At 45.2% G+C, this 13115-nt stretch overlaps 1 protein-coding gene across 1 annotated transcript; it reads right to left on the reverse strand.

Annotated features, from left to right (window-relative positions):
• Positions 1-10009: 10009 nt before the first annotated feature.
• Positions 10010-11527, reverse strand: LOC136506845 (L-type lectin-domain containing receptor kinase SIT2-like). Its single transcript, XM_066501754.1, has one exon. It carries the CDS (start codon positions 11525-11527, stop codon positions 10010-10012), a length of 1518 nt encoding a protein of 505 aa, XP_066357851.1.
• Between the last annotated feature and the right edge of the window lie 1588 nt (positions 11528-13115).

A 13115-nucleotide genomic window follows, 5' to 3' on the forward strand; every position in this document is an offset into this window, starting at 1 on the left:
AAGACTTATCCGATAGTGAGAATACTTTCCCGACTCCAAGGAATATGCTAGGCTTTATGGTTTGCTGGTTCTCTTTTAGCAAAAAGCAATACTAATAGTGAGTCCTTATTGATACATTATTATCATCAGCCGTATTAAGTTTTCATCTAGTCAATCTATATAAGCTTGTTCTACTTTCAAGCAAGAGTTGAGCAATCAGTTCCATTTCTTCTCCTTTCAACTTTCAGTTCTTACTACGGTGCTAAACCGCAGACAAGCCGTACCGGATAACCCGGCGATTCGCGAATCAATGTGCCCAGCTGGGTGCCCCGAAGACACACGCCCCGCTTGTACCCCAGGCACAAGCAGGACTAACCCACCACTCTCCTGTCCCGGGTGTCCAGGTCCCCGTCCAAACTTGGACTCCAAGCCCCCACATCCTGAGTCCCGGACTCAGTGCGGTGCAAGGACCTCCACCACCTCCTCTTCCCATCAGTCGGTCCGGAAAGAGCCGGATCCGCGACAAGAGAGCAGCAAGCCTTCCCTGCGCCCATACCCAAGTATGTGCTCGGGACAATAATCTGTGACTTGCCTAGAGTCATATGCAACAACCGGTCCTTAATCGACACAGACAGGGAAAAAGTGTAACCGGGCTATGCCCTGTTGGCCGCAGGACACAACCCCTCACACCCACCAGTACCAAATCCACATCCCTGTCCGGTCACCATTTTCCTTTCCATTATTTCATCATGATATCATAGTTTAATCACCTATTTGCGAGTAACGACAGGTTACTCACGCTACCGACATCCTGAGCATAGCAGCTACTCGACCTGTACTAGTAGGACTCATGGTGGATATATTTATGCATGTAGCTTCCATAAAATGCCTGTAACGTAAATGCATATCATATAAATATATTCAGTGATCATTTAAAAATAGGGGTTATGCACCGGGGCTTGCCTTGGGCAGGCGCGGTGTCAGCAAAGTCAGTGACGGGTGGCTCCGGAACGTCCTCCTGCACGAGGATCTCCTCGTACTCTTCGATGACTTCGTCGTACTCCTGCTCGCCGAAGGTCACGATCTCCAGTGGCTCGTCCTCTATATGCATGCAGTGATGATGATGCAATAATTAATATATAGGCAACCGCAACTCTTAAAATAAGAATACATCTACCAAGCTACTAAGCTAACTCTAATGACTAATACGCAAGCTTACCTATTATTCCCACTAAACAGGTATGAACATTTCATGTATTATCTTAGCAACTAAAGGCATCCTTATTGTAAATATCAATTTACTATATATATAATAAAACAAGGTGCGCTAGCTACCATGCATCACAAAAATTCATTCTCTAAATAACCATACTAATAATAAGCATTTCAAAATTAAAGTAACCCTAAAGGTATCACTGAACTATACGAACTAATTACACTAACAGATAGATCATGAATTTAGGAATCTAACAAAATTTATTTCACAATAAATAAATAAATTCAAATGAGCTCTAGAGATGAAGAAAATGATATTATTAGAGGAGGTCAATCAGCTTGATTAACCAACTGATCTATTCGCACCTTTGCGTGTTGTTGGAAAAGGTAGAACACGAAGCGGTGAATTGGATGTGAGATGCTAGTTACTTGATTTGAGAGCTAAGACATACATCAGTCAGAGCTAAGACCTTGAGCTCTTCATAACTTATCAGTCAGAGCTAAGACATACATCCTCAATACGAATCGAATCTGAGCTAAGACCTTGAGCTCTTCATAACTTATCAGTCAGAGATGAGAACGTCAGGGAAAGAGGATCTGGAAGCAGACATACATCATGACGATGGAAATGCTTAGCACTTTAGACAGTATATTAGTAGAGCCTACAGTTACTGAGCTATGGGCTTGATTAGAAACCAGAGCGTTTGTTTAAAATTACAAAATGTGCCAGTTTGGATAAAAAACAACAAGGCAATACTCCGACCTAGACAGCGGATTTTCCAAAATAACAGAGCAAGACACACAGTGCAAAAGTTAAGATAAAGCTCTAATCATAAGCAGTGTAAATTCAGGATAGAACTCTTTGGCTAAAGAGTCTTCTAGAGCATATATTACCAAAACTTCTTGTGTATAAGGCCAATCCTTTGCTCTCAAAAAAAAAAGTGAAACTATAATAAGGCCAATCCCTTAAAATGGGTTCTGTAATATATCCCCTAAACATAAATTGGAGCGTCATATTCCTGGTCCGGAGGCCCTCCAAACCAAACTGGGTTAGCAGACTAGAGGCGATGGTGATACAAAAACCAAGCAAGGCTGCTTCCGATGATCTGAAGATTATCGATCAAACAACAAAAGCTTAAATCCCGCCCCTTCCTAGCTCGTGTCCTCGATCTTCTTCCTCCTCCAGATTCTCATGCATCCCTGATTCGTCTCCCTTCTAGAACCTACTAGAACCCTTCTAAACCTCTGCTATTGCTGAAAAAACACTCTTCCTCTCAATTGTATTATGAAAATTGCATCACTGTATCTGTATATATCGGAAGGAAGGGGGAAGAGGCAGGAGTAGTCAGTCTACAGACTCCTAGGTTTGGTGAAGCGGTTAATGTAAGTGAGAGTCCCATCGTTACCTGGGCGCGGTTGACAGAGCTGGCGAGCGCTGACGCCATGCGTGTGGCCATCCGGCGCGTGAGGGCGCTCGTCCGGCGGAACGGCCCGATGTTCTCCTCCTCCTCCCCGTCCATCTCCGGTCGCCAGCAGCCGCAGGCGGCGGCGGGCCGGCCTTGCGCTTGGTGATCCGACAAGCGTGGGGCGGTTGAGGCGCGGGCGCGTGGGAGTGACGACGGCGGCGGCGACGGTGACTGGTGGACGAGTGCGTGACGACGGCGGCGGCGAGCGGCGGGCGGCGCGTGAATGCGTGATGATTGCTACTGGGCTGCTACTCCGGCGTCGGCCCCCCATGGGCTTGGTACTGGGCTTTTAGATGTTTCCTGGCCCAACTACTGGGCTTTTAGATGTTTCCGCTCCTGGGCCAGGCCATCTCATAGTTTCAGTCCACAAGACCAGAACCTTTCTCTCTCTCAAAGACAAAACAGTCAGTATGTATATGTACTGTATATACATTCCAACTTTCCAGGAGCAGCATGTTGAGAGAGTGAACATGAGTCATGAAGAGAAGATGAAGAGAAGGACTTGGACAACCATGCTGGTGAGGACGAGGATGCGCAACTGCCACTCGTCCCACCAGTGGCGGAGCCAGGAATCACTACTGGACTCGCATGCTTTGCCGAGGGCCTCTGGCCCTCGGCAAAGGACCAGAAACCCTCGGCAAAGGCTTTGCCGAGGGCTGCCCTCGGCAAAGACCCCTCGGGAAATTTTTAGACGGCGAAGGGGTCTTTGCCGAGGGCCCTTTATCGGGCACTCGGCAAAGCCTTTGCCGAGGGCCAGGACGGCCCTCGGCAAAGAAAAGAAGCCGTCACGCGCCGGCGCCGTTGGCGGTTTCTTTGCCGAGGGCCGACCCTCGGCAAAGAAATGGTTTTTTTTTTTGAATTTTTTTTGCCGAGGGCCGGCCCTCGGCAAATAAATTTTTTTATTTTTTTTAAAAAACCTTTGCCGAGGGCCTCCTCCCTGGCCCTCGGCAAAGAAATTTTCAGGATTTTTCCAAAAAAATCTTTGCCGAGGGCTATTGCCAGGGCCCTCGGCAAAGGTTTTTTTTTTTAAAAAAAATTTGTTTGCTGAGGGCCGGCCCTCGGCAAAGAAATAGTTTTTTTTTTGAAATTTTTTTAAAAAACCTTTGCCGAGGGCCTGCTCTCTGGCCCTCGGCAAAGAAATTTGCAGGATTTTTCCAAAAAAATCTTTGCCGAGGGCTATTGCTAGGGCCCTCGGCAAAGGACCCTTCTTTGCCGAGGGCCTTGGTCATTGCCCTCGGCAAAGAGGCAGAAATTTAATTTTTTTTTTGTTTTTTGCATTCCATCGACATAAGCATTTCATATATATACATATATATATCAACCATCACACAGAACCCATTTTCTCACAATATATCACAACCATAATTGTGAACCACAAATCACAATATATTACAACCATAATTCTAGATGTTCATGCATCTACACAGGGCACAGGGCACATTACACAATAATTTAACACAAGTGATCCATGAAGAGTTTATTCATCATAAATTCACATGTCCCCAATCCAAATAGACCGAACTGTACAGACTAGTGAACTAGGAATACAGCAATATGACAGCTCTTATATACTGTTGGTTTAGAGCAACATGCAAATCTTTACTACACAACAGGTCTAGCTCCTAAATACAGAGTTCACAGAAACATTTGGACAGCACAACAGAAAAGTCCTTGCTTGCACAAAAGAAAAGTCCTTGCTGGAGTTGACATCACTACAAGTATGGGTGTGACCCAATGACCTACAAGGAGTAGAGTTATAGATTATGCACTCTGCAAAAATAAGATATTATCTTTATACACAAGGCAGCCAGATCAGTACTTGCAGGACACAACTATAAAATCTGTACAGACCTCTTGCACTCGTTTTGATGTAAATTAGAGACAAATAGGAACAAACAACATGAGGGACGGTATGTGTACTTGCAGTTCCCAGTTAGCTACTACAGAATGTATTTGGAATAAAGGGAAATGGAAAGAAATTCAAAGGAATTGAATGTAGCAAGAGACAACTACTTGTAAAATCCACCAAGAGACATTGTCAGTGTGGTCTGCTTAGTCTGGACTATGGAAAACAGACATTGGCCCATTATTTTACTTCAAACTCTTTTCATTTCACTTCAAGTCTGATACTTCTTAGATAAAGATATGTTGGTACAGATATTTTTGCAAGTCATTCATTTTTCATTCCTTTCTTTCCTTGTTAAATTGATCAGATACTACCTTAACTTGTTAAGATCTTTTGCTATCTTAAGATTGGTAATAGGAAAAAGAAAAAAACAGTTGCACAAATGACTTTTTTTCATCCTATTTGATTATCTGTTAACAACACTAGTGTTAGTGTGACCAGCATCTGTAAATCCTACAAAAGGAACAACTACTTTTGTTTCTTGTAGTTCAAGAGCCAACTGATAATAGTAGTAAGATATCGAAGTACTACTATAGCTGCTGCTTTAGCTGAGCACAAGCATATCCATAATATTGCATAAATGATAGATGCAAATATTTGCACACAATTACCCTTGCGATACTTCCCTGCAAGCATATTAGGAACCGTTGCTGTAAATTGGAGTGTATGGAGCAAAAAAGGGAGTTTTGTAATTAACAATGTGCCGTTACTCGCAAAAAAAGGGAGGGAAAAGCTACACATAACATCAGTTTGAAATTAGACTGGCCGGGCAAGCAGTAACGTGAGGAAACACAAAAAAACAGGAGCAACTAAAGGCTATTGCTGCACAATAGAAGCATGCACAAATGAGACGCAAAGGCAAAGCAAGATATACCTACAAAAGGGAGAAACCTGAACTGTTGGCCCCCATCTGTAGGTACAGTAGCAGCACCTGAAATCTGAGGGCAGGAGGATGGTGAAGATGACAATGAAGTTTTGACACGCTCACAATTGCAGATTCTACCTACTTGGCCAACAGCTAAAAAGCCAAATGAAAAATATCAGACTTACTTTTTAAAAAAAGGGCCCGCCCTTCATCAGACTTACTTTTTAAGATAGAACAAATTAATTTATGCCACTATAACAGTAATTAAGAAAACAAAAACAAAGAGGAGGGCAAATAAAATGCAGTTGGCTGCTGCTTCAGGTCACAAGCATGTGCTAATATGCAGTTGGCTGCTGCTTCAAGTCACAAGCATGTGCGGCAGGGTAACAGGTATATGTGAAAGTTTGTTAAATACTCGACAGCGGAGAACGGTCAGCTGCCAAGCATAGAACCAGAGATGATGCACAATTAAGTTGATAAGTATGTCATCGCCGTGATGTAATCACAAGCTATTGGTGAGTCGTGCAAGCAATACATGAAAGGGAAAGCTAGCAGTCATAATTTGCAGCATGGAAGACACAATGAAGGTGAACAGAGTTCGGACCAAATAATCACAGCAGGAAGCTTATACTACCTGAATAAGGCGAAGGGGACAGGGGGTCTCAGATCCAGCCAACAGACATGGATGGTATGGAAGATTCGGGCATGATCTGAAATTTGTGAGGAGCATGGTTAGACTAAGAAGAACCTTTGTGTGTAGCAGAAGGGTAAATAGGCAAACTGGACCCGTTATGAACAGGCGGCTCACCATGGAGTCGATGTACTCCACGAACGGCTCCCAGTACCTGTGGTAGAGCTCCTGCGACCAGTCGTGCGGCGGCCTCGGCGTGCACACGCTGTATATCTTCCTGCGTCAAGGGGACGAGAACTGTAGATCAGAGCCGGATCGAGGTGGGAAACCCTAGAGCTGCCGCGAAGGAGATGGCGGAGGCGAGGAGACGCCGGTTGACGCACCGAGGATGGCGGCACCGTGCGCGTAGAGCACTGCGAGGAGCAAGATCCGGGAGGGAGAGGGTGCGGAGGGCGAGATACTGCGGTGGGGCGAGCGGAGGCGGCGATGCGGCTGTGGGGCGACGGGCCGCCGCCGTCCGCGCCGAGCACTGTGAGGGTCGCGAGGCTCCGCGCCCAGGACGATGTGCCGGCCCGTGGGCTGCAAAGGCGGACGCGGTGCTTGGCAGCAGTAACCTCGCCGGTGGCGGGGGCGGCTGCGGCGCTCGGTGGGGGTGGGCACGGTGCGGAGGAGGGACGAGAAGCGTCGGGAAGGAGCAGAGAGTGGGGAAGGAAAAGCAGAAGCTGGAGTATTTTTTTTTTAAATTTTCTTTGCCGAGGGCCATTGGCCCATGCCCTCGGCAACCCTTTGCCGAGGGCCAGGCTAAGCCCTCGGCAAATTTTTTTTTTTGGTTTTTTGAACTCAGTTTTTTTGTGGTGCTATAATACATTATTTAAAACTCAATTTTAAAATTTGGGTCAATTTTAACTTTTTTTTGATATATTTTCCTAATTTATTTCTTTTCGTTGATTTTTTTCGAATATTTCAAATTTGAACTGCAGGTGGATGGAATAATGCAATTTAGTGATTCAAAAAATGTTATTCATGGTATTTGGTGTATGTTGAGTCCCTATCCACGAACTCGCATCAAATTTCGGGCATCTTCTTCACGTAACATGATGAGAAACTTGTCGAAAAAGTGTTTTTAAATTATATAAAATCCATACGAAGTCCAAAAATCACGAAACTTGTCGAGGTGTCATGTTATCGCATGTGTAGGCTGTGGTAAAAAATTGAGAAGGTTTCGAGTGAGTTGCGACATCGGATGCCTGAAACCCAGACATCTCCATATGAGGGGGACTAAATGTGATGTGGAGATGTCTGGGTTTCAGGCATCCGACGTCGCAACTCACTCGAAACCTTCTCAATTTTTTATCACAGCCTACACATGCGATAACATGACACCTCGACAAGTTTCGTGATTTTTGGACTTCGTATGGATTTTATATAATTTAAAAACACTTTTCCGGCAAGTCGGTCGTCATGTTACGTGAAGAAGATGCGCGAAATTTGATGCGAGTTCGTGGATAGGGACTCAACATGCACCAATTAACATGAATAACATTTTTCGAAACAATACATTGCAATATTCCATGCACCTGTAGTTCAAATTTGACATATTCGAAAAAAATCAAAGAATCAAAATAAATTAAGAAAATATACAAAAAAGTCAAAATTGGCCCAAATTGTAAAATTGAGTTCAAAACAATGTATTGTAGCACCACAAAAAAACTGGGCTAAAAAAACCAAAAAAAAAAATCTTTGCCGAGGGCCTAGCCTGGCCCTCGGCAAAGGGCTTCTTTGCCGAGGGCCTCGCCTCGGGCCCTCGGCAAAGACGATTTATAAAAAAAAAAATTTGGCCGAAAAACTGGTTTAAAAAAACTTTGCCGAGGGCCTGGTCTAGGGCCCTCGGCAAAGACTTTTTTAAATTTTTTTTTTTGCCAAAAAACCGGTTTCACAGAAAAAAAACCTTTGCCGAGGGCCTAACGGGTGGCCCTCGGCAAAGCTTGACGGGAATGGCCGCCGTGACCCAACGGGCCTAATTTGCCGAGGGCATCTTTGCCGAGGGCCGCTGCCCTCGGCAAAGATTTGATTTGCCGTGGGCCTGTATTTGCCGAGGGCCGGGCCCTCGGCAAAGGCCTCTTTGCCGAGGGCCGTTCTTTGCCGAGGGCTCCTGTGACTGGCCCTCGGCAAAGAGTGTCTTTGCCGAGTGCCCGAGATTTGGCCCTCGGCAAAGCCTCAGGCCCTCGGCAAAGCACGCGTTTCCAGTAGTGAATTACATATAGGAGGGGCCGGCCAAAAGAGCCAACATGTAAAAACTAAGTGCAACTCAACTCGTTAGGTTCCTTGTGATGACTGTCGGAATTAATTCATTGACTTGAACGGGTGCTCGTAATTTCTTATATGTATCCTTGGATCTAAGGCGCTATTTTTTCAGTGGTAAGTGACATGCCCCTTAACAGCAAGACGTCTAGGGTGACTTTATAAATCTTGAGTACTGACTCGGTCTTTTTCATTGCGATAATTTTATTATCTAGTTGTGTTTTGTATGATTATATTATCTAGAAGATATTAATAGGTATATATGACAAGAATTTTATATAATCTCCCTCTTAATATAAATAAAAATATTAAGTCATACTACTATTTTTTTTTTTTTTTGTGAACCTTGGCTCCGCCACTGCCTCCCACCAGTCCACAGCCCTCGTGAGGCCTCCCATCTGTCTCTCGTCTCCCCCACAAACGCACGAGCGGACGCCAAGCAAGTGAGAACCCAGAATGGGGGCGAGGCGGTGATTCCCTAAATATATGTCGTTTTCGTTTTTCGAGAAATAATTTTGACTAAATATATATTAAAAAATATTAATATTTATGGTACATAACTAGTATCATTGGAAAGATCTTTGAATCTAGTTTTGTAATAAATTTATTTGGAGATATAAATGTTGCACGCATCTTTCATAAATCGAGTCAAACTTGCGGTACGTACACCAACGATGACAGTTATTTAGGAATGAAGGGAGTATACTGTATGTATATTTGCAAACGATTATTAGCGACAGCCCGCTAATAATGTTGCTGTCATCAATGTGCCGTGCCGGCCGCCTCTTGTTCTAATATGAATCATATGTTAGTCCAGCGGGAGCAGGTTGGCTAAATCATAGTTTTTCTTGACTGACTTGCCCAAACTTCCGTGGAGGGGTCTCTTCCGTGCATTATTCGTGGAGAGGTCATAAACAACTCCATTCTATTCTAGTGGCCAAATCGGTGTACGATGAAGCAATTAGTGAACTATTTTTTTCTTCTCCATTTGAGACTAGTTATTTGGCAAGCGTACGTGGATGACATCGATATAAAGGTGACGACATCTCCTAAAAACCATCCAAAACTCATAAATCGGGTCACAAAATAGAAAACGAAAAAAGACGCACCCTGCATTTGCCAGCACTAAACTGAGTGTACTCAACAATCTACTACACTTAATATAACTTCTGGAGTTAGGAGGGCACATGATCTTGAAGGATATAAATTTATGAACAAATTAAAACTCTGCCACATAGCACATCAATCACATATGTGTAGTAAGACGCCAAAAGCAACGTAAATCAACATTATTGCATTAATAAAGAAAGCCAACATGGGTACAAGTGTGTGTGTGTATATATATATAACTACTGTTCTGCAGCTGGCCATAAAATAGCTTATTCCGTGACCACTTTGAGTTACAACAATTATTATTCTAATTTACTAGATTATAGTAACTTCTTACTAAGTGTTTACTATAACATTATGGTAAATATCACCATGAATTGTAGTAACACGAGTATCGTAAATGTATATTCATGTTATCGTAAATTGGTATAAACATTATCGTAAATCAATGTGGCTATAGAATAAATTATTCTATGGCCAACTGCAACTCACGGTGATATGGTTTATGGCCAACCTAAGTAGCACAACAATATTCATCACCTCCCTTTAGAAAGACCAGTAATAGTAGTGGCCGGACATGACATTGGACGCTCCACGCTCATCATCCTGAGTTCCTGACTCACACCAATTCTCAGCAAATTATCAGGTTGCAGGTCTGCTGGTAGTGGTGCATCCCTTTGTAGATACTGCATGACGCGGCGCATGCAAGGCCTGGCATTTGGGGAAGGGTGTGAACAGAGTAAACCAAGCTTCGTCAACACTAGCTCTATCTCCTCCTCCACATAATCATCCAGTCTTGTGTCGACAGCATCGGTAATGGAACCACCTCGCCACGCAGCAAGCACCCAATCTGATATGGCAACAGGCTCACCATTAGCACCGTCCACCCAGATTGGCCGCCTTCCACAGGCAACCTCCATCATCAACACGCCGAATGCAAACACATCGGTTGCTTTGGTTGCCTTGCCTAGCCTGGCAAGCTCCGGAGCAATGTAACCCCATGTGCCTGCCACACGTGTGGTGTGTGCGTCAGCTCCATGATCATGGGACCTTGCTAGACCAAAATCCCCTAGCCTCGCATTCATCTCACCGTCAAGCAGGACATTGCTTGTCTTGATGTCCCGGTGGATGACGACTTGCTCCCAGTCCTCATGGAGGTAGAAAAGACCAGACGCAAAGCCTTTGATGATGCAGAACCTTTGAGCCCAGCATATATTGGTGGTGCTATGATCTTGAGTATGCAAGTAGCTGTCAAGGCTTCCATTGGGCATATAGTCATACACCAGAAGGAGCTGTTGCTTGTGCCTGCAGTAGCCAATCAACTGAACAAGATTACGGTGCCGGGGGTGGCCAAGGATGAGGATCTCGGCCATGAATTCCTTCATCCCTTGCTTCGACTCTGGTGACACTCGCTTAATAGCAACCGTCTGCTTGGAATGGTGCAGCACCCCTCTAAAGACACTCCCAAATCCTCCTCTACCAAGGAGCATCTTGTCGTTGAATCCACTAGTGGCAGCCAACAGATCTTTGTAGGTGAAGGATGGAGGCCCATACTCCCTCTCCCACTCTATGTCAGTTGTTCTAGATTTTGACAGCCTGTTCATCATACGGACCTTCACAATAGTAGCAGAAACAATCATGGCGATTCCAAGAACCGCACATACTATTATTATTGTCTTGTAGGTGTGTCTGCCAGCGCGAAGTTGTTGTATAGACTTCAAAGGTAGGTCGGAGTAGTTGAGGGCTGCGGCTTCTCCGTTCAGCTTGAAGCTCCAACCCAGAATGCAATGCATGGTGGGAATTCTGCCAGCTGCTGATGAAAACCCGACATATGCTCTTGTGTTTGGCAACACGGAGGAAAGATCATATGGAATCGAGAGCAATGGCCTATTAGGTTTGGTAGATGGCAAGTGAGCTATTGTGACATTTAGTATGGTGCGCTCGCTGTCATAGTCTACCCACACCTGCATCGGTTCCCCACTCTTAAACTCTCCATCAGAGGTGTAGCAACCTGAAGTCACGATAGCAAGGAGATGATTTGACTCGTTGCCCATGGCTTCAAACAACTCATTGGTGGAAGATAGGACAAAGGCCAGACCATGGCTGCTCAAATAATCGTACTCGCTAATTATGGCGAATACAAACGTTGTGGAGAAGGATGGCACGGAGGAGGTATTTGATGAGATGACACGATTATTTGAGAAATCGAGAGGGAAAGTGTGGAAAGCATGCCCTTTAGTACCCTTGCCTTCGGATAGCCTCAAGAGGCCATCGATGACTGAAGCTTGATTATCCATGGATAGGTCCGCACCGGAGAAGCTATTGTAAATGAATTCGTCAGCATCACCTTGGGCGGCGCTAATGGCAGAGACAGCAGCAGAGAGCAGCACAAGTAGTAGGAGGCGACGACGCAGCTGGTGCAGATAAGAAGAGCAAGCTGGACGATGCATCGTCTATCTGTCTCTACCGCGCTCGTCCGGCGGAACGGCCCGATGTTCTCCTCCTCCTCCCCGTCCATCTCCGGTCGCCAGCAGCCACAGGAGGCGGCGGGCCGGCCTTGCGCTTGGTGATCCGACAAGCGTGGGGCGGTTGAGGCGCGGGCGCGTGGGAGTGACGACGGCGGCGGCGACGGTGACTGGTGGACGAGTGCGTGACGAGAGCGGCCGGCGGCGCGTGAATGCGTGATGATTGCTACTGGGCTGCTACTCCGGCGTCGGCCCCCCATGGGCTTGCTACTGGGCTTTTAGATGTTTCCTGGCCCAGCTACTGGGCTTTTAGATGTTTCCGCTCCTGGGCCAGGCCATCTCATAGTTTCAGTCCACAAGGCCAGAATCTTTCTCTCTCTCAAAGACGAAACAGTCAGTATGTATATGTACTGTATATATATACATTCAAACTTTCCAGGAGCAGCATGTTGAGAAAGTGAACATGAGTCATGAAGAGAAGACGAAGAGAAGGACTTGGACAACCATGCTGGTGAGGACGAGGGTGCGCAACTGCCACTCCTCCCACCGGTCCACAGCCCTCGTGAGGCCTCCCATCTGTCTCTCGTCTCCCCCACAAACGGGGGTGAGGTGGTGATTCAGTGTTCCGGCGGCTCACCCGGCCGGCCCACTAATAATGTACTGTATATGATGCTCCTCCCCCATCTCTAAATATCTGTCATTTTTTTTTCCGAGAAATAATTTTGACTAAATATATATTAAAAAAAAATTAATATTTATGGTACATAATTAGTATCGTTGGAAATATCTTTGAATCTAGTTTTGTAATAAATTTATTTGGAGATACAAATGTTGCACGCATTTTTTACAATCGAGTCAAACTTGCGGTACGCATACCAATGATGACAGTTATTTTGGGATGGAGGGAGTATGCTATATGTATATTTGCAAACGATTATTAACGACAGCCCGCTAATAATGTTGCTGTCATCAATGTGCCGTGCCGGCCGCCTCTTTTTCTAATATGAATCATATGTTAGTCCAGCAGGAGCAGGTTGGCTCAATCAAAGTTTCGCCCCGTTCGCTGGTCTGAAACTTGGCTGAAAACACTGTTCTGGCTGGTTTGTTGTGAGAGAAAAACACTGTTTGACTGGTTTGATGAACAGTAACTTGAGAGTAGGGATCAGCCGGCTGGCTG

This window comes from Miscanthus floridulus, chromosome 15 (genome assembly GCF_019320115.1).
Source record: "Miscanthus floridulus cultivar M001 chromosome 15, ASM1932011v1, whole genome shotgun sequence".
In the NCBI taxonomy this organism is placed as follows: domain Eukaryota; kingdom Viridiplantae; phylum Streptophyta; class Magnoliopsida; order Poales; family Poaceae; genus Miscanthus; species Miscanthus floridulus.